The sequence below is a fragment of the Vombatus ursinus genome, unplaced genomic scaffold (genome assembly GCF_900497805.2).
Source record: "Vombatus ursinus unplaced genomic scaffold, bare-nosed wombat genome assembly UNPS02014794.1, whole genome shotgun sequence".
In the NCBI taxonomy this organism is placed as follows: Eukaryota; Metazoa; Chordata; class Mammalia; order Diprotodontia; family Vombatidae; genus Vombatus; species Vombatus ursinus.
In genome coordinates this window covers 22,067,177-22,089,497 of record NW_020954572.1, presented here as the reverse complement: position 1 = coordinate 22,089,497, position 22,321 = coordinate 22,067,177, and the positions used below count along the sequence as shown (strand labels likewise).

Sequence of the window (22,321 nt, the reverse complement as noted above, 5' to 3'; positions counted from 1 at the left end):
TCTATGATCTTTACTTGTCTTCCGTTTCCACATCTGTGAAGTTAGGGAGTTAGACGAGATGGTCTCTAGGCCCCTTCTAGCTCCAAGATTACCTTCCATCTATGCTGTCTATCTCATATGAACCTAGTTATTTACATGTTTTCTCCCTCATTGGAATGTAAGTTCGTGAAGGCAGGAGCTGTTTTTACCTTTCTTTTATCCCCGGCTCTTACCATACCGACTGACCCAATGTGACAGAGAATAAGCATTGGACCTGTGATGTTATTGGTATAGGGAATTTCCAGATAAGGAAACACCCCTCTACCATTGCAGGTCAGCATCTTTTCTTTAACTTAATGCCTTAGTCCTGAGAGGTAAAGTAAGTGTAGAAGCATGCCTTCAACCCGGCATATAAATAAGAGGCACTTGAACCTGGCACATGGTAAGAGGGTTTAGTACATAGTCTAGTAAGTAAATAAGTAAGTAAGTAAATCTTGGTAAGAGAGGCTAGTACATAGTAAGCACTTAAATGCTTATTAACTGATCAGGGCCGTTATTGTGAACCTAGTAAGAGTGAAATTTAGGGAAACATTGGAGATTATGATCAGAAAGGGAAATTTGAGAGCTTAATTACATAGAGATGGCACAGTTATAGTTAATGGTGAGATCTAAGGTATGCCCATCTCCATAGATGACTGAGGAGATGTGGAAATGCAGGTCATGGTAGCTAAGAAGGTTTATTCATAGTGAGGTCCCCAAGTGTGAGGGCAGGATTTGGGGTAGAGTAGACTTATAAGCCCAGTGCTGAGCTCCTTGAGAAAAGGAAGGCAAATGACTGGGAGGCCAGCACACTACATACAAGAATCTGAAAGTAGTGATAGAGAGGGATGCAGTGAACCTCAAAGGAGAGGATGCAGAACGAGAGAGAATCTGGAAGCCGCAATGGGGAATGAGGAGAGCAATGCCTCCTCCTGTCCAAGTGTGCCAGAGGGCATGAGAAAAGTAGCAACCAGCATGGAGAGGATGGTCAGGGGGGCAGTATCTTCCAGAGAGAGAGAGAGTAAGAGAGAGCCAGGCTTCCATGAGTTCAGCATGGAAAAAGAGAAGAGATCAAGGAATGAAGAGCATTTATTAATGATAGAGCAAGTTTCCAGAAGGCACCATGGGAAAGGAGGACAGAAGAGGAAAGGGACTAGGGAGACGCAGGACTTGAAAAAGAATATAAGGAGAAGGGAAATAAGTGTCTTGCTTAGAGTCATCTGCCTAGCAAATATCAGAGATGGCAGTGGAATCCAACTGGCCCAGGCTCTGCTTTTTTTGTTGTTGCAACATTTCGTCACATCCAACTCTTCATGACCCCGTTTTGGAGTTTTCTTGGCAGAGATGTTGGAGTGGTTGCCATTTCCTTCTCCAGCTCATTTTACAGATGAGCAACTGAGGCAAACAGAGTTAAGTGACTTTCCCAGGGTCTCACAGCTGCTGAGTGGTAGACAACAAGCTACACCCCAGATCTGTTGCCTCCTACAACAGGGTGGCTCCTTTCACTCTAGCACAGTTTTTGTTGACAGGTTAATATTCCCAAAGTAGGAAATGCCAGACATCAGGCTTGGAGCCCGGCAGTCCTAGAGCTGCTCCTGCCCTGACTCAAGAGGTTTCCAAGACAAGTTGTTTATTGAGCTCTCTCCTGTTAGTACCATAGGGATGAGTCAGTGTTCCTTTGAATCCTTAGCCTTTGGAATTTCCTGACAACACTTTCCTAAAATGTGAAATCTTGACATTCTCTCCGCCCTTTTCCAGGGGATATTTAGTAAGCTAGCTGCTAGCGGTCATTCGGCCCAGCACACACAGACTTCATACTCTAGGGCTTTCCACCAGCTTGAGGCCCCACAGAATACTTATTCATAACAGTTTGCTTTTTTCATCAGAGAGGCACCATGGTGTAGGGATAAAGGACTGGCCTTGGAATTGGGAAGACCCAGATAAGAGTAAGCACCCCTCTGACACATGCTGGCTGTATGACCCCGGGCAACTCTCAAAGATTCCAAGTTGCCGAATAGTAGTTGGTGGTCTGCCTGGGTAGAGGGAGTTTTTTTTTCCTTTTCCTTTTTTTGCTTTTTGGTGAGGCAATCAGGGTTAAGTGACTTGCCCAGGGTTACCCAGCTAATAAGTGTCAAGTGTCTGAGGCCGAATTTGAACTCAGGTTCTCCTGACTCCAAGGCTGGAACTCTATCCACTGCGCCACCTAGCTGCCTCAGTAGTGGGAGTTTCTTCATCAGGAGCTCCCTACACTAAAGAAATCAGAGACCTGAACCCAAAAAAAAAATTATTTTTTACGTATTTTACTTTTAAAATTATAATGTAATGTCTACTCATCATAAGTGTTTGTCAAACTGAAATTAATTTTCTTTTTTTAAATGTATTTATTTTTAGTTTTCAATATTCACTTCCATAAGATTTTGAGTTCCAAATTTTCTCCCCATCCCTCCCCTTCACCCACTCAAAGATGGCATGCAATTTTATATAGGCTCTACATATACATTCATATTAAACTTTTTAAAATTAATTTTCTTAATTGATCCTCACAACCCTCCTGTGAGGAGGCTGAGGTAGATAGCCTAAGTAGTAACATCCCCATTTTTCCAGGTATGGACACTAAGGTACAAAAAGATTAAGCCATTTGAGGACTTGAACCCAGGTCTTCTGAGACTGAGTCTTGTGATCTTTAGTATACTATAGGAAGCCCTATATACTTGGATGCCCTAAGCCAACCTATTTGTTATCTTGAAATTTCATTTCCTTAATTTGGTTTCAAACCAAAAGGAGAAAGGGAAAGGAAAGAGGCAAAAGCTTAGCCTACTAGGATCAACCTTAAAATAAATCTGCCCATCCTGGTCACATAAAGTTAGAACTGATATCCATCTGTTTTTCATGGTTCATGGAAATAGGTTTCTTCCTAGAGTCAAGGGCTGAACCAGATGACCTCTTGATGTCCTTCCCAGCTCTTAGATTCCATGACTCTCTTAATGGCTTCTGTGTTCTGAGCATCATCTTGAGAAAAAACACTTTTTTGTGAGTCTGCCCCCCACCAAATGCCAGGTCTTCTCCAAGGTAATATCCACAGTTTCAGTCAGATCTCTTGACAATGAGTGAAATTCCCTCTACCTGCCATGATCCCTTGCTCTATGTTGGTTGAACAAGCATTATGGACTAGCTATGGGCATTTTTTTTCTAATTAACGAATAAGACAGGTAGCATGACCCAGTGCAATAGAAAGTTGGCCTTGTATCCTAGATCTGCTTCTGACACGTACTGGGGCTGGGTGACCCTGGCATGGTTACTGAATCTTTCAATGTCCCAGGCAACTCTCTTAGACTCCAAGTTGCCCAAAAAAAAAAAAAAAAAGTTCTGACCTGCATTGATCTAGTTTTCTCATCTAAGGATTTTCCAGACCAATGAAGTCACAGGCCATGTCGTCTCGATCCCCATTTAACAAATAATTCAGTTTCCCACAGTCTGGCCTCCACCATGCCGCATCCCACTTCCTGAGTGCTAGGCTCTCCTTTTCATTGTGTCTGCACCTCTTTCCTGCCCATTCATGCCTGCCAGGCCCACAACTAGATCCCAGAGTTTTCTGAGGCCCCAGCAAGCAAACTCCAGAGGTCAAATAGGGGAATGTCAGAGAAAGAGCTTTTGGCAGCAGGGAAAGGAAGGGAGTCTTTGTATTCATGGCCCTTCTTCACATCTCAATTCCCCTCAAGGGAACATGGACCAGAGGTGGCCCTTGAAGAATTTTTGGCCCAGGTTCAGACATGTTGGAAACAAGCTGGAAATAACATGAACCTAGGGCTTCTAAGAAAACAGGGTTTTTTCTTACCTCTGTCAAAGGACCGCCACAGAGGATGCTGAGAAAGGTTGTTTAGACAACAGCCTTGCTAATGAGATCAGACAACCTTGTTAAAGTTAAAAAGGTTAAAAAGGCCAAGGTCTCCCACTGCATCTGGGGCCATCTGCAGTCGTGATGATCCATATCTGGCCACTGGACCCAGATGACTTCAGGGGAGAAAGTAAGGCTGGTGACTTTGAACAGCCTCCATGATGTCATGGTCCTCTTTGAGGACAAAGGACAAAGAACAACAACAACAGACCATCCATAAAGCATTCCCCAAGGACACCTGGACTTGGAATCAGGAAGAACTAGATTTGAATTTCCACTCAGGCACTTAGGGGCATCTAGGTGGCACAGTGGATAGAGCACCAGGCCTGGATCAAGGAAGACTCATCTTTCTGAGTTCAAATCTGGCCTCAGACACTTCCTAGCTGTGTGAACCTGGGCAAGTCACTTAACCTTGGCTGCCTCAGTTTCATCGTCTGTAAAACAAGCCGGAGAAGGAAATGGCCAACCACTCCAGTATCTCTGCCAAGAAAACCCCAAAATCAGGTCACAAAGAGTTGGACCTGACGAAAACCAAAAACAAAAACAAAACAAAAATGATAACAGCAACAACAGGCCTCTTTCCTGATCTGTAAAATGAGGAATGTAAATCTTTAAACCTATGGTTCTCATCTGTAGAATGAAGAGGTTGGATTCAATAGCCTCTAAGGTCACTTTCTGGCTTGCCATCCACGATACCACGATCCTATGGTCCTTTCTTCCACATTCTCATCGCAAACCGATGACTGAGGCCTGAAAGCCAAATCTCAGGACGGGAATTCTAGTACTTGCCAGCCGACAGGTTTTTGAAATCCTGGGTTTTCTCATAGTGAGATTAGGGGACCACCCCACATGTGGGGGAAGGTTTCACCTTAAGCATGTTGACTTGATCTTGCCAACATAACTCCTTTTGGCTCCTGGGATATGTTTGTGCCCACCCATGCAGCCACCTCTGGGGTAGGATAAAACAATTTGTTAGCCCATAGCATCACCAGCTGAGATAGATAGATAATCGATACAGAGACAGACACATATGTGTGTGTGTGTATATGATGATATGAAACATGTATATTATATATATATGTGTGTGTATATAGTTGTTTCAGTCATGTCTGACTTTTCATGTCCCCATTTGGGATTTTCTTGGCAAAGATACTGGTTTGCCATTTCCTTCTCCATTTTACAGATGATGTAACTGAGGCAGCCAGGGTTAAATGACTTGCCCAGGGTCACCCAGTTAGTAAGTGTCTGAGGTCAGATTTGAACTCAGGAAGATGAGTCTTCCTAATTCTAAGCCCAGTGCTATATCATATATGTATGTATGTATGTATGAGTATATATATACATATACATATATATAGGCAGATAGTTAAAGATAGAGACAGAGATACAGAAATAGAAAGAGACACGGACAGAGGTATAGATACATATATATGTAGATAGAGAGACAGAGAGATAGAGAAAGGAAAAAGAGATAGATTCATAGAGAGAGATATACATAGGTAGGTAGAGAGACAGAGATAGAGAGAGAGAGAGCACATTTATTAAGCATTTACTATAAGCCAAGAACTGTGCTAAGCAGTGGGAATATAAAGAAAAGCAAAAAATGTTCTGCTTGAGAAGACATTGTGAAGAAACAACAAGAGAGGTGAAGACAGCACATAAAAGGGAAATAAAAAGAATGAGGGGGGAGGGGTGTGGGGATGGGGAAAAATTCCAGGAGAGTCAGGAGGGGAGCCACAAGCCTGGCTGCTTGGCGCATCCTCAAATGGAGGTTCCTAGAGGAGGGGGCCTCAGGGCGAAAGGCATTTTCCAGGGAGAGAAGGCTGCTGGGAAGTGATCTCCATAGAGTGAGGCATAGAATGGGAGAGGGTGGGGCTGGCTTGGGCTCTAAGCCGAGAACTGTCCTTTTCCTGGCTTTGCCCTTTAGAAGCTTTGAGCAGGATCAAAGAAGGGTGGAATGTTAGAGCTGGAAGGAAGGAACCACAGAGATCACCTAGTCTGGCCCGTCCATTAACAGATAAGGAAACTGAGTTCCCGACAGCCAAAATGATTTGCCTAAAGTTATGCACTTAGGCAGGTAAGCCAGGGCTAGAACTTGGGTATTCTGACCCCTAAGTCCAGAGCTAGTTAGATGAAAGGTTGAGGAAAGCAGCATGGTACAACGGAAAGTGCTCTCTGACTTTGGCCTGGGTGGAACTAACCCAGCTCTGGAATCCTGGCTCTGCCGTTCCCTACAGAGAGGGCCTTGAGCAAATCTGTGGGCCTCAGTTTTTCTCTTCTCTACAATATCGGGTTCGGACTAAGTGGTGTCTGAGGTCTGCTCCAGTCCTGGTTACTCGCCCCTGTATTCTGTATGTGTATGTGCATTTGGGGGGTGGAGGGCAGCCCTGGGCATGCTCATTCAGATGAGAAAAACTGAGGCTTAGTGACCAGAAATGACCCATTCATTGGTCACACAGTAAGCCCAGAGCTGCCCCTCTAGCTCTGTTTTTCTCCATTATTCTACATTGCTCATACCTACCTGAAGATGGATTAATACTGAAAAAAAATTTTTTTCTAGGAGTTTTTTTTTGTCTCTACCGAAATGATAATTTTAGTAGGAGCCAGGAACAGCCCTCCCACAACCAGCATCCCTTCTCCCCCTACTGTCTATCAAACCCTGGTGTAGCTCTGCAGGGAGCCAGCAGATGCTTCCAGACAGGCATTAGCTGGCAGGCTGGGGCTCCCATCTCTACTTCCAAATGAAAGATCTCATGGCCTAGGTCGATCAAGTCAGTCAATAAACATTTATTAAACACCTACTATTTACCAGGCACAATGCTAAGCCCCTACAAAGAAAGATAAAAGATAGCACTTGTTTCCCAGGAGCTCACAATCTAACAGAGGAGACAATATGCAGACAACTATATACAAAGTATTTTGGGATAAATTGGAAATAACCAACAGAGGGAAAGCATCAGAATTAAGGAGAGGGGACAAGGCTTCCTAGAGAAGGTGGGATTTTAGCTTGAGCAGAGGGAAGTGAAGGAAGCCAGGAGGCAGAGATGAGGATCCCAGGCATGAAGGACAGTCAGTACAGATGCCCAGACTAGAGTTTGGACCCTAAAGCCCACAGGAGGAGGAGGTCAAACAGGTGGGAGCCTTCATTTTAAGCCCTGCAGTGCCAGGAGCTAGGCCTTGAGATCTTTGAATAGTCCAGCCCTCAGGACCTGATAGATAGAAATTAGTCAACATTTCTGGGCACCTTTGCTGTGCTTCAGGGACCAGACTGGTTTTACAAGTAGACAGAGTAAGCAGTTGCCTACATGGTGGGATTTTGTTTTCTGTTTTAGAGATCTACGAGAAAGCCCTCTGTTCCACAAATACCTCCCCAAACCAGGGCCCCAGGGAATGAAATTTCAGCATGGAGTTTAATTGGTGATAACTAGGTGGCACAGTGGATAGATTGCTGGTCTTGGTATCAAGAAGACCTGAGTTCAAATTCTGCCTCAGATACTTACTAGTTCTGGACAAGTCACTAAACCTCTCTGTGCCCCAGTAAAATTTGTAAAATAGCCATTATAGAATCTCTCTCACAGGGTTATTGTGAGGATAAAATGAGATAATATATGTAAAGTGCTTTGCAACCATCAAAGTGCTTTATAAATGGTAGTTATTATTCATTCTGCATTCTTTCATTCCTTTGGGTTAATAAGAGCTACCTCCTCTTTTAAAGTGCAGATGCTACTGGAGAGGGTAATACTACCTTGCATTTGATAGTGTTTTAAGGTTTGCAGGACACTTGATTCCCAACTGCCTTTATTGGAGGCAGCTAAGTAGCACAGTGGATAAAGCCCAGGGCCTGGAGTCAGGAAGACCTGAGTTCAAATTTGGCCTTAGACATTTACTAGTGATGTGACTCTGGGCAAGTCATTTAACCTCTGTCTGCCATAGTTTCCTTTCTGTGAAATGAGGAAAGCCATAACACCCATGGTTGTTGTAAGGATCAAACGAGAGGATACTTGTAAAGCATTTAGCATGTGCCTGGCACATAGTAGGTGCTTAACAAATGCTTATTTCCTTCCATTTTTCAGATAGGAAATTGAGGCTATGAGTTGTGAGTGACTTGCCCAGGGTCCCACAGTAAGTGCCTGAGGTCAAATTTGAATTCAAGGCTTCCTGACTATCTGCAGTACCACCTAGCTGCCCAACTCTTCTGTTTACAGCTGAAGAAACTGAGGCTGAGATAGGTGAAGTAAGCTGCCATGTCATACAAGTAGTAAGTAGTAGAACCAGGATTTGAATCCAGCCCACTACACCCAGTGTTAGTCTTGGCTCTGCCTCTTCAAAAGCCCTGAATTTGGATTCTGAGGATGGAGTTCAAATGTGGTTTCTGCTCTTTACTCCCGTGTGACCTTGGGCAGATCCCTTCACTTCTCATTTCCCTCATCTATAAAATAAGCAGGTTGAACTAGGATCACAGGAACATAGGTCCAGAGTTAGGAGAGAGCTCAGAGGACATCTAGTTCAAACCTTCTCATTTTACAGATGAAGAAACTGAGGCAGAGAGAGGTTGTGGCTTGTCCAAGGATGAACAGATAGGAAATGAGCTTAGGTCTTCTGACCAGATCCTTTGATCTTTCCACTGTTTACCACTTTTGTTTGGGCCTGGAACCCCAGGGTGGCAGGGAAGGACACAAGGATAAGGAGTCCCTATTGGTCCCGCCTTTCCTTCCTCCCAAAGGAGTAGGGAGAAAGACCAGTCTTGGCCAAAAGGCAGACATGGTAAGCCCATCACCCTCTCTTGAAGGAAAAATCCCCAGGGGAAGGTCAACCTTGGATCTCCCTTTCAGTTTTCTGGGCTTGCAATAATAGAATCACAGATTTAGAGTGTAAAGAAACCCTAGACACCACCAAGTACAACTCTCCTCATTTTACGAGTCCCCGAGAAGTTAAGGATTTGTCCAGGGTCACATAGCCGGCCAGTGTACAAGGCAGTGCTTGAACTTAAGTCTCCCTGAAGCCAGCCCATCACGTCCAATCACACCACCTTGCTGCCTCTAATCACACAGCTAGGGGAGTGGAGTCTTATCTCTAACCCCTTTCCCATGGGGAGAGGGTTTGGTGTTCTTTGGGGCCCTTCCTACTGTCTCTGTATCACGTGCCACTTTAGGTGACTGAAATAAAGAGCGTTGAGTTTCCCTCTACTACTAAGAGCTACTAAGAAAACACTGGGTTGAAATAAGTCTGAGGAATCCCACTCCCCACTCTGGTGGTCCATGACATGAGATGTTTCTTTCGTTTTTATTTCACCTCCCTGGCAGAAAACCCCAACTGTTTTTACAATATTTCGGTTGCTTATTGCTCGTTGCCAAAAGGGGCTGCCTGACCGTAGCAGTAGCAGCAGCAGCGATAGCTCAGTAATCACCAATTCCCTGCTCTGGTTGTGAGAGGGGCAAGTCCCAGCAGCCCTTGTGGGTGTCCTTGCCGGGCCCTCCTCTGTGTGTGTGTGTGTGTGTGTGTGTGTGTGTGTGTGTGTGGTAGGGGTGGGGGGAGAGGAGACAGCCAGACTCCTGTAATCTGTAGCCTAGACTCCCTGTGACTTGGCTCACCACAGGAGCCCCGCAGAACACTCCGTCACAAAGGTCTCCCTGGGGCCTTGCTATTGTCCATTCAGCAAACGGGGTGCCCCCGAAGAAAGTGGCTTTTCACCGTCTTCTCTGGAGTGGGAAGAGTCACCGCTGTGCAGAGCTACTATTCTGCCTCCTCACTACAGGCCAGAATTGTGGTTTGGCTGTGGCTCATTTGAAAGTCTTATTTGCAGAAGCTTCTCAGTTCAGTTCATCTCCCAGGCCCCCGGGGGCTCCTGAGCCTGGCAGGAGCCTCAGAGGTCAGATCCATTCTCCTGCCCTTTAATGCCCCTAAACCCAGGCCAGACAGGCCCAGTTGGCTCTTGTTAAATCTCCTTCCTCTTTCTTCCTCCTTCCCTCCATCCAGCCCAATTCCCTCTTCCGGTCGATACAGAAAGACTCTCCCCCGAGCCTGTCAGCCAAGGCCCCGTCTTTGCTCTCTGATCAGTCCGCGGGGGATTTCGATAACCTGATCGTCTCTGAAACCAGCAGCCCCCAGAAGTCCCTTCGGACGGCTCCGGCAGCAGCCCCACCCCCTGGCCGCCCCTCCCCCGCCGGCTCCCCCCGAACCCGGCACCCCCAAACCAGCGCCAGCAACCTGCACCTCCCCCAAGACCCTGCCACGGCCAAGGCCCTTGTAACAGCCGGAGAGGAGCCAGGCATCGTGACCCATGAACAATTCAAGGCAGCCCTAAGGATGGTGGTAGACCAAGGAGATCCCCGACTGCTGCTGGAGAGCTACGTGAAGATCGGGGAGGGTTCCACGGGCATCGTCTGCCTGGCCCGGGAGAAGCACTCCGGGCGTCAGGTGGCGGTCAAGATGATGGACCTGAGGAAACAGCAACGCCGAGAACTGCTCTTTAACGAGGTGCCAGGGGAGGGATTCTCTGGGGAATGAGTGGGAGTGCCAATCAAGGTCAGGGATCTGAAACCTCGGGGAGCCTCCACCAGGGGAAGGACCCCAGGGACACTCACAGTGGCCCCTGCTGCCTCCACAGGTGGTGATCATGAGAGATTATCAGCACGCCAACGTGGTAGAGTTGTACAAGAGCTACCTGGTGGGTGAAGAGCTGTGGGTGCTGATGGAGTTTCTGCAGGGGGGTGCCCTTACTGACATTGTGTCCCAAGTCAGGTATGTGTCCAGTCCCAGGGCTCTTAGGTGCCCCTTCCCCCACAATCCCAAACCTCCAACTCCCTAGACTCTCTGTGCACATGCATGTGCATACCCCCACCTCTGGGAATTTCCCCACACCATCTACTGCTACACTTTTGACACGTGGTGAAACAGGCCCAGTGGAAGGAAGTGACATTCTAGGGGCAGAGTGAATTTTAGTCTTTCTCCTCTAAATCCAGGCCTGAATTGCTGGGCCAGCTTGAACGGGATCCAGGCTGTCCTGCCCTGAGTGAGGCCTTAGGGATCTAGAGATAGAGGGACAGTTTCCAACCATGGGAGGAGGCGGGTGTCATAGGCCACCTGGCTGCAGTTGGTTCACCCCTATGCCCCCAACCCCCTGCAGCCCTCCCCAAATCTAACCCCGCTGAGACTCCGCTTCCTACCTGCAGCCTGAACGAGGAGCAGATCGCCACCGTGAGTGAATCAGTCTTGCAAGCCCTCGCTTACCTTCACTCTCAGGGTGTCATCCATCGAGACATCAAGAGTGACTCCATACTCCTGACCCTTGATGGAAGGGTAGGTCCCTCCTCTGACTTTCTCCATCTCAGCCTGACATACCAGGTTCCCACTTTCCTCTGTCTTTTACATTGCACCCTCTCTTCTTTTCCTGAGGCCTTTCCATCTCCTAGTCAGCCACTCATCCCGTCTTGCTCTTGCTCTCTTCTTCCTTTCCTTTACCAGGTAAAACTCTCAGACTTTGGATTCTGTGCCCAGATCAGCAAAGATGTTCCCAAAAGGAAGTCTCTGGTTGGCACTCCTTACTGGATGGCTCCAGAAGTGATCTCAAGGTCTCCATACACAACTGAGGTAATTCTTCACTACTCACAGTCCTCCTACACCTTCCCTTATATGTTGTTCCACTTGCCCCTGCTCTAATTTTGGCCTCTCCTTCATGACTCCACCTTGGCTATTGGCCATAGAATGTACCCTCATTCCCCGCCAAATTCCTACTTTTCATATTGCCGTAGCCACTACCCAACCCCTTCTATGTCTCTTGAGGCAGCGTGGTGTAGTGGGTAGGACTCTGGACTTAGAGTTGGGAAGACTTGAGTTCAAATCCTGCCTTATACCCTTCCAAATTCCATGACCCTAGACAAGTCATTTAACCTCACTGGGCCTCAGTTTCCTCCTCTGTTAAAAAAAAATTGGACTCAGTGGTCTCTAAGGTCCTTTCCAGCTCTGAATTTATGATCTTCCTCCATTCCTCTTCATTGTTTTCCACTGGTCATTCTAGAAGTTGGCTGACTTCTTTCGTGGCAAATTTATTTATCTACTTATTTTTGTTAACTTCCTTTTTTTAATAAACATATTGTTGATTTTTAACATTCATTTAAAATTTGAGTTCTGAATTCTCTTCCTTCAGTTTCTCCCCCATCCATTTTGAAGGGAAGTAATAGGATATCAATTATACATGTGAAATCATGAAGAATATACTTCCATATTAGCCGCCTCTTGGTAATTTAGCTAAGAGGGACGTAAGGCTCAAGTGATCTCTCCCTCTCCTTGTTTGTTGAGTTCCCAGGAGGCTTGAGTTAGTCCAAAGCAGTTGCAGATACGGTCTCGGGGTGCAGTTCCTCTCTTCCCTGGGGGCCAAGTATAAGACTCTACACAGGTAGTCACTTAGTAGCTATAGGTGGCTGACTGATGAGCTGGTTGCAGGAAATTCGATCAGTGGATGGAAGAAAGCCTGTCCTGAGTCAGCCTCTCACCATTGCTCTCCAGAGAGTCACCAAGGACAGAGAGCACTGGCAGAGGAGAGCCACTGATGCTCATTCTCTTTCTACAGGTGGATATCTGGTCTCTGGGCATCATGGTGATTGAGATGGTGGATGGGGAGCCCCCGTATTTCAGCGACTCTCCAGTGCAAGCTATGAAGAGGCTTCGGGACAGCCCCCCACCCAAACTGAAAAACTCTCACAAGGTCAGTAAGTCCCTATAGCTCACATGATCATACCTCACACAACCAGCTCTGCCTCAAAAGGGGTAGAGCCCAGGATCTCGGAGACATGGTTAGCCCTTTGGGCACAGAAACCAGAGAGTATGGATTTACATGAAAAGCCATTCCTTTATCCACAGACACTCTGACTCCATGTTCAAGCCGCACGGCTATGACCACATCCCCTAGTTTTCTCCCTTGATCTGGCCTCATAGCAGAGTCACCTGACTCACCTAGACCCTGAAGTTACTAAAACGTCAGGATCTTAGGATGAGTGAGGAGAGAAGCCAGGCAGTCAAGGTGGGAGCTCCAGAACCCAGGAAAGATAAGCTGATGTGCAAAGGGAAATGTAGAAAAGCACCAGTACCAGTGGGAGTGAATAAATTCTGGATTTCGAGTCAGAAGATATGAGTTCAAATTCTGCATCATCAACCTGTGTGAACTTGGACAAATGACTTTACCTCAAAAGACCTCAGCTTCTTCATCTGTAAACAAAGGCATCCTTAATTTCTAAGGTTTCTTCCATCTCAAGATCCTCCCATCCCTAGGGAGGAGGGATTTATGCATACGGACAAACACTTTCCAGGGTTCCTATGTCACAAAGTGATGGTTCCCAGACTATACCATCAAATCTGTATCATTGTTAATATCCAAGCCACAGTCTTCCCCCAAATGAATATTTTAAAAATAACTAAAAACAGTCAAATGAGAGTGGGGGGGGAGCCTGTGGAAACAGACTAGGATTAAAATAATATAGGGGGCAGCTAGGCAGTGCAGTGGACAGAGCACCGGCCTTGGAGTCAGGAGGATCGGAGTTCAAATCTAGTTTCAGTCCAGACATGAGACACTCACTAGCTGTGTGACCCTGGGCAAGTCACTTAACCCCAATTGCCTCTCCAAAAAAAAAAGAAGAAGATACAATAACACTAATCACCGAAACCTAAGTCAGCACCAAAAAGTGCTGACTTAGAAGATAAAAAGAGTAAAAACAAACACAAAAGAAATTAATGTAGAAAAACTACAAACTTAAAGTTTTAACCTTAAATGTGAATGAATTAAACAACCCAATAAAATCAAAGGATATGTCAGAATGGATAAGAAAGCAAAAGTCAGCCATTTGCTGCATACAAGAAATGTGCCCCAAAAAAACCCAGACCTTTTTGTACAAAATTCATGCTAATATCAACCAGTAATTTATACCTGCTCTACTAGAAGGAAATAAGATTGCAATGCTACACTGACACCTGGTGGCAAGAAAAAGAAATGTCAGAGGTTGTAATTGAACTATTTGAAAGGAATGGGGGCTGGGGAGGGGGATGAGGCAAAGAGCAGGAACCTAGCCAGTAGTGTTGGCCTTGCCCTGGGAATGTTGGGACAGAAGCGTTATGACGTATCTTCAAGGACAATTGAGTAGTATTTTTTAGTTCTTGGACTCACCCATTTCTGCCCTCTGGGACTTAGCAGTGGGGCTCAGATATCTCAAAACAAGCCTCCTTCTTTAGGAGCTAAAGAGGTTTAGTTTTATGAGGTACCATACCAATGTCCTAGCTTGGATAATATTAATATCTTATATATGTGTCACATTTTGTTTTCCAAAATACTTTCACTACCTTATTCTTTCATCTTGACCACAGTTAGCAAGATAAGGATTGTATTCTTACTCCCATTTTATAGAGCAAGAGAGAGAGACAGAAACAGAGACACAGACACAGAGACAGAGAGAAACAGAGAGAAAGAGAGTCTCAGAGAAGTTACATAACATACTCAGGATCAGAAAGGGGCTTAGTGGTAGATCCAGGCCTAGAAATTAGGTCTCCTGATTCCTAGAACCCTTTATAGTGCCCTTTCCACTATACCATTTGTCAAGCAATGGGATGGCTGTGTCTCCTTTTGGGGAGAAGAAAGATTGTAACCCAGATTCCCATAGCTCCAGATTTCTTGGTTCCGTATTTAGCAAAGGGCTCAACACTTTCCCCAAAGCTGGCCCATAGCCCAGAAGACACAGTGTTGCCTGAATATAAGTAGTAATTCCCCCTCTCCTCAAAATCTGGCTTTTCTGAAGATTGTATCTTATAATCACTCTTCATCTAGACTGAATAATTCTTGGCATTCAATAAATGGTAAGTGTAATAAAGCTGAAGAGATCACTGAATTGTTTATTTGACTTGGAAAAAAAAAGCAAAAGAAAAGGCATAGGATTGTAGTTCTTGAAATAGAAGGGGCCTTCAAAGCCATCTAGTCCATCCACCCCCCCCCCCATTTTACAAATGAAGAAGCTGAGGTCCAGGGAAAAGTTAGGTAATTTGCCCAAGGTCACCCAGATAGTAAGTGACAGAGGTAGGATTTGGCTAGGCCCTCTGGCTCCAGAGTCATGCTCCTACTACTGTGCCAGATCCAGATTAAAGAGTCTCTGTCCCTTCCAGAGAAATATTTCAAATAAATGTGTATCCTTACAATAATTTGGTGTAATTTTATTTCAGTGAATGTCCATGGGGGTTTTCTTTTTTTCTTTCAATGAGATTTCATTTTAAGGGTGCAGCCTATAGTCAAAGCAATATGGTAATCTAAAAAAGCTACTGGGTTTTTGACATTGAGCCTAGGAAACAAGGAAGTAGAGGTTGCCAAACTATATCTTGATAAGGAAGAGAAACTACTAAAAACTAAATGTGCAATACTTTGAAGGGAAAGGAATAAGCATGTATATAGCTCCTACTATGTGCTTGGTACTATGCTAAGCACTTTAATAAATATTATCTCATTTGATCCTCACAGCAACCCTGGGAGGTAGGAGTTATTATTCTCATTTTACTGTGAGGCAAATGAAACTGAAATTGCCCAGGATCACACATTTAGTATGTAGCTGAGGCTGGATTTGAGCTCAGATCTTCCTGATTCCAGGACCAGCTTTCTATCCACTGTGCCACCAGCTGTCTTTGAAAAATAGGTTCATTTGACCCATTTAACCAGGGGTGGGGAACCTGTGGCCTCGAGGCTGAATCAAAGGGCCACACTTGAGGACCTGGAGGGTCACATGTGGCCTTGAGGCTGCAGGTCCCCCCACCCTTGTTGACTTAACTATAACTGAAGCCTATTTGAAATGGGTTACCTAGTATGAGAAACATCCTCATTCCAACATCAAGGTGGGTATTCTGTGGAGATTGGAGGGGGGTAGCACCAAGGGGCAACAAAATATTTCTCAGACAGGAACACAGCCTCCTTGATCTGGCTCTGGCACAGTGGTAAGAACAATGCCATAGAACTTGGGTTCAAACCCCATCTTTGCCACTTAATATTTGTGTGACCTTGGACAAGTCACTTAACTTCCCTAAGCCTTGGTTCTTCATCTATGAAATGCACTGGATAACTTCCAAGGTCCCCCTTTCTTCTTGATCTACAATCCTATACCTGCGCTTCACTCTGTTTCATCTCCACAGACCTCCCCAGTGCTTCGAGACTTCCTGGAGAGGATGCTGATTCGAGACCCCCTGGATCGAGCTACCGCCCAGGAGCTGCTAGACCACCCCTTCCTGCTGCAGACAGGGCTTCCAGAGTGTCTGGTGCCTCTAATTCAGCTCTACCGAAAGCGCACCTCTACCTGCTGAGCCTACCAGTAGTGTCCATCAGCCTCCCGGACCCCGCGGGCCTGGGGACGCTGGACAGAGGAAGCACCAGCAGCCTTCCAAGCAGGCGAGGAACAGTGCCTGCATCATCTCAGTATTTTCTCCAAAGACTGAATGTGAAATGATCCCCCAAACTGCCCAGGTCCCATTAACCTTTGGTCCAGCGTGCCAACGAGGATTTCTCCCCTTGGCTCCCCCGCCCCTTCTCCTCCCTCTCTCTCCTAAGAGAGACACTAGTTGTCTTTGGAATTACTGAGACAACTCTTGGCAGGATGACGTTTTGGGAATTCTCCAGTACACATCCAATTCTTTGTACAGAACTGTTTCTGAGGAACCCCGAAGACCAGAATAGTCTTATACAAGGCCCACCAGGCTCCAAGGTGAGAGCCAGTTCTTCCTAACTCTTCCCATCTTCATGTGGGGACTTAAGAGCATCAGACCAAAACCATGTGTTCTAGTCCAGCAAACATAAATCATCTGTGTCTCTGGGAGGAGCTTGTCTAGGGAAAGGTTTTATAACCAGAAGACCTATTTCTTTCCCTTATGCCTCAACTACTTAGGGATAGAAGGTGAGGAAGAACATGGATATGCTATCTAAATCTGTTTGCTGGCTCTGCATACATCCTCCCCTACAATCTGGGTGCTGCTCTGGCTCTGGGCCAGAAACAGAATCAACCTTCAGCTGAAAACAAGATATTTTCAGTGGGAAACTTTGTCTCAGGAGAGAATGTCCCCGAGGACAAAGGGATGCCTCCCTCTAAGAGTTAGAGGAAGCATTCAGGGAGCTTTGGGCCCTGGTTAGATCCCAAAGCTAGGATCAATAATACCAGTCCCATCCTCATTCCCAAATAATTTAGTTCCTAAGGGACTTCTTCCTTTTTGCTTCCCACCCTCTAAGTCCAAACTAGGTCCCTGGTATATCTGTATTTAAGCTTAGTGGAGTCTAGGTGACTCAACTTTTGGGGTCTTTTCAGAAGTTTGTCCTTCTATTTCTGGAGGACCCTCAGGTTTCAGAAAGCCAGAGCCAGGAGTGGGCAGAAAGCAATGGTCAAGTAACTGGAACTTAGTTTTACCTGTGAATTTCACAAATGGAACCCCTTCTTTCACGGCATCCCAGGTAACCAAACCATCATGGTTCAAGGCCTTCAAGGTCTCATTTCAGCACCTCATGAAGACCATCCCAGGGGTGAGATTCTCAGAACAATTAACTTTCATCTGTTTCCTTAGGCACTTCAACTCAAATCCAACAAATACTAAAGCAGCACTTCCTTTGCCTAGGGCACAGTACTAGGCTAGGAGCTCCCATCATCAGGGCTGTTGAAGGCAGGGATCTCCAAGAAACAGTTTTGTCAGATTCCTTCCCCACCCAGAAGGGATTTTCTGAGTCCAGTGTTTCCTAATAACCTGCTTTTGAGCAAGATGGCAAAGTCCTTTTTTTTTTTTTAGGTCAGAATTGGAAACTGATCACCCTTCCTAGAGAACTTTTGTGAATTGTTTGCACTTGTTTCCTGTTTTAAATTAAAATGGTTGTTCTTAAGTTCAAAGCTTGTGTTCTTCCCATTTTCCTGGAGAGTCAAACTGAACTGTCATTGCTCTGCCCAGGAGCGGTCAGAGGCAAACATACGGTGTCTCCTTTTCACACTCACAGGTTTCCCTTGGGTTGGGCTTGCCTCAGAAGAGCTTTGTCATCTAATGTGGATCTGAAATTTTAACAGAGGGAGACAGTGTGAGTGGCCTGCCTCGGGACCCCTGGGAGAAGAGAAGTGTCCAGAGTGTTTTCCCCTACATAGCTGAGTCTCGGGTCAGGAAGGCCCATGTAGGAAGCTGAATTTACCACGGGGCCTTGCCAGCTGCTCTTCTGGGAGGTGGCTACCCTCTGTATTGCCCTCTTTGACATTCACTGTAGGCTGGCCCTACAGCTAGAAGGGGAACCATGGGAAATCATAGTGTTGTTTCTCTTTCTGTTGGGGTCTGAAGCTGTTTCCATCAAATTAGGTTATTTTAAGAGAAAGACTCAGACATCAGGACATGACAAAAGAGGCTAGGCCTGGAGTCTGACTTTTAAATCCTCCCTCTAATATTCTATTAGCTAGGTGGTGCAGCGGGTAGAGTGCTAGGCCTGGAGTCAAGAAAATCTGAGTTCAAATCTGGCCTCACATACTTACTCACTGTGAGACCCTGGATAAGTCACTTAACCTCTATTTGTCTCAGTTTTCCCATCTGTAAAATGAGGGTAATAATAGCACCTATCTCACAGGGTTGTTGTGAGTATCGAGATGTTTGAAAAATGTTTAGCATAATGCCTGACACATAGTAAATGTCTATCATTATCATCATTATTACTAGTGAGGTGACCCTGCAGCTAGGTAGCCTAGTGGATAGAGCACTGGGCCTGGAGTCAGGAAGACCCAAGTTCAAATTCAGCCTCACACTTACTAGACGTGGTACCCTGGGCAAGTCACTTAACCTTAGGTTCCTTTTCTGTAAAATAGAGATAGCAATAGGACCTATCTCCTAGAGGAGTTGTAAGAATCAAATAAGAATATTTGGCCAAAGGGCTTAGCACAGTGCTTGGCACATAGTATGTGCTATACATGTTAGTTATTCTTGTTGTTATTATTATTACTACTGTCTGAGTGGCCATGGACACTAACTCTCAGGCATTTCTCTAAGTTTATCTACCAAGCTTGTGGGCTTACAGATTTAGAGCTAGAAGCGACTTTTCAGGCCATCAAATCCAGTTCCCTCAATTTCACTGATCAGGAAACTGAGGTCCTGAAAAGTTAATTGACTGTGCTTGAGGCAGAATTCAAATCCAGGTCCTCCTAACCTGAGTTTTAGATGGGTTGCCTTGAACATTGGGCGGAGGGTGTTCCACCTTGGGATATTAACAAGGGCAAAAAAGTAAAGTCAGTGGACTCAGAGAAACATAATGGGTCAGTTATATAGAAATCAACAAAAGACTGGACTCAGTTCCTGTCCTGACTCTGCCACTGAGTTAACTTATTTCACCTTTTGGAAGTATATTTCCTCATCTGTACAATCAGTGGGACTTGATTATTATTAACCTTTAATGTCCCTTCTAGCAATAAAATTGTCATACATTGACTTTCCCCACTGAGATTTCAGACACTGAAGAGGTACCCAGGGGTCAGAGAGTCATGTAAGCTCTCCCTTTCCCTCTCTTTTCCTCCCCCTTCCCGGAACCCTACTGCTGAGACCCTCCACATGAGCTCATTCTGAATAGACAGCGGAGGAGTGTTAATAAGAGGGCTACTTTGTTTCTCCAAAAGTAACAAGGAAATTGCTTTGCAGCAGCTGAGCCAAAGAGAATGAAACAGCCCAACCTCCTCAATTCAATAATACTGGATTTATTAACTATTATTTTGAGTTAATCTTCTTTCTACAAAACAGCCTCTTCTTTCAAAAGGGTATGGATGAGTCACTTAGCCCCACAGACAGATCAATACCTAGAACCACTTTGGAACACCAAGCCCCAGGGAATTAGATGAGTTTACAATGAAAACAGTGTAGTTTGGAAAGCAAAACAGTTTGGGGGAAGTTGCCCCCCTACATTGGGCCAGCCAGCTTGGGAATGATGCCCTAAAGGAGAGAGGGTCAGGGAGATCGTCTAGCTCCAGTCTGGAAACCTTTGGCCTGCAGAGAGGAGAGATTCTGGATGCCAAACTGTGGTAACCTTGACAAGTTCCAAGCAGGGCTATGGCGTAGCACAAAGCTGTAGGGAAAGCAAGTCAGCCATACGTGTTACACAAGTAAGACACACAAGTCCACTCCACACACAGTTATGTATACACAGGAAGGACCTGCTGTGGTTTTTGAGAAATATCACTTTCATCAAACAATATCTTGGCAACTCTGTGAGACTAGCAGGCACCCTTGCTTACCCAGTCAGCCACGGCCAAGGTGACATTTGACCCAAAAAGTTACATGTCCGCTACGCTGGGGAAGATTGGGTCAGCTCCTGGGACAATGTGCTTGCCCCAGCTTAGTTGTGTATTAAAGATGAGACCAAAAAATTGTATTCTTGCACTAGATATGACAAAGTAAAAAAAGGAACAGTTTAACAAGTAAGTAGCAGAAGGAAGCAGTTTGCAATTGAGCTGTGTGATTCTCCCACCCCCTGAGACCATTCTGAAATAGAACCCGGGTCTGAAAAGAAGCTGGCAAAATTTGGGGGGGGGATGGAGAGAGGAGCTGGAAACCCCAACTTCAGAGGAGGAAGCTGAGTGGGAAGCTACATTCTCCAACTTGAACCACTCCAGAAATTGAAGTTAATGTGTTGGAAGTTATAGAGAAGGGCAATTTTTGCAGTTGGAGGGCAAGAAAAATCAGGAAGCAGAGACTGTTGCCCACAATGTCCATGATATCCTGTCCAAGGTGCCCCCAAGGCCCCCCAAATAGATTAGAGGGACTCCTCTGAGCCCTCATTTCGCCACAACAACATGTTTTCAAGTAGCTGGCTGACACCCCCCTTCCGCAAGCATAGAAAAAAGGATTCATAGACATTATGACATCCAGGGGGTGAGGGATGAAAAAATCATCCATGGAGTGGTTCAAGACCTTAGTTCAAATCCTTGCCCCATCATACACCAGCTAACCGTGAGCGAGTCATTTTATTTCTTTGGATCTCCCTTTCCTCAGCTGTAAATGAGGGAGATTGGATTAAATGACTCTAAGGTCCCTTCCGGCCCTGTCTCTATGATCTATGCTCAGTCCCTTCAAATCTTTAGACTGAATTCTTGAGGCCAAGCAGAGAAGGGGAACATGTCAGCCACTAGGGGGCATCAGAGATCAGATCCTGAGTGGGGCCAGGTAGGGCAGAATAAGGTTAGGCACCACCATCTTGGAGACAGTATTCTGTGGTTGGCATGGTTCCTGGGGACAGAGCAAATGGTATTTGGGGTGTGGGAAGCCTTCCTTCTAGAAAGTAGACCCAGCTCTCTCCCTCCAAGGGTGACTGGAGTACTAGGGACTGGGAGGGGGTGAAAAAGAATTCCAGAAGAAGCAAAAGGACCAGTATAGAAGAGATGCCTCCTCAATCCCTTTCCTTCTGCTGGTTCAGGGTGAGAGATCAGAATCTCCTTTCCCTCCACAAGGTAATTCTCCTTGGTAACAGTTTTCCATCTCAGAAACTCTGAGGTGAAAATTCTCACTCTCTCCACCTGGAGCACAGATTTCTAGAAAATCCCAAACCAAGGGTGGAGGTTATATTCCCAAATCTATACTCAGAAAAAGACCTTGCCACCCCCACCCACCCACCCACAAACCTTTCTCGTCAGCCTGGTAGCAAAAATTCCATCAGCAAAGTCTCTCTTGAAGCCCTTGAGCTTCCACAGGGTCCTAGTGCCTGCATCTAAACACAGGCACACTAGTCTAGGCTAACAAAAAGAGAGGGCGAAGAGTGAAGGAGAAGGGAGGAGGGAAGAAGGAGAAGAGAAGAGGGAGGAGGAATGAGGAGAGAAGAGGAGAGAAAGAACCTTTTAACCACCTCTTGGCAGTCGCTTCTGACTCACTAATCTGTCGGTAATGGGGCTGAAATTGGACTCCGTCCCACGGGAGTGGTGATGAGGTGAGGGTCGGAATGGCATAACCAGAAGGTTCCCTGGTGGGGGTCAGCTTCTAGCATCCGTCATCTCTCTGCCCTTCATCTACAGCCCAGCTAGAAGCTGCAGACTTTTTAGCAGCTTCCTTCCAGCTCTTTCGGGAGTTTGATGTAATTTAAACGGGGACCTGCAGTTAGTGTGGGCTCCCAGCTTCACTGCTTCTTAGTTTAACATCACAAACACTTCAGTCAATTATCTCCCTCGCAGAGCTTCTATTTAGAGAGACATTGTCAAGGTTCTTAAACCTCAAATCAAGCCTGCTGCTTTCTGCTGGATGTACAAAGCCTCCAAATGGGAGTTATTTGAAAGTGAAGGGAAAAATTAAGCCAAAGCCTTGCAAGCCCATATCTAAAGCATAAACCTATGGGAACACCTCCTGTGCAGATGGTGAGAGAGGGGGAGTTTGGGGCACAGAGGTGGGGGAGCACTAAGGAAACATTTCCCC

The 22,321-nt window shown here is 45.8% G+C and overlaps 1 protein-coding gene across 11 annotated transcripts in view; it reads left to right on the top strand.

Annotated features, from left to right (window-relative positions):
• PAK6 (p21 (RAC1) activated kinase 6) overlaps positions 1-17,789 on the top strand; it is an 85,323-nt gene extending 67,534 nt beyond the window's left edge. For all 11 annotated transcript variants that reach the window (XM_027870151.1, XM_027870149.1, XM_027870150.1 and 8 more), the window contains 6 exons: positions 9,890-10,390; positions 10,521-10,654; positions 11,086-11,212; positions 11,378-11,503; positions 12,483-12,617; positions 16,067-17,789. In XM_027870151.1, the coding sequence (XP_027725952.1) occupies positions 9,890-10,390; positions 10,521-10,654; positions 11,086-11,212; positions 11,378-11,503; positions 12,483-12,617; positions 16,067-16,234 (1,191 nt within the window). In that variant the 3' untranslated portion in view covers positions 16,235-17,789. The remainder of the gene's footprint in view (positions 1-9,889; positions 10,391-10,520; positions 10,655-11,085; positions 11,213-11,377; positions 11,504-12,482; positions 12,618-16,066) is intronic.
• Positions 17,790-22,321: the final 4,532 nt, after the last annotated feature.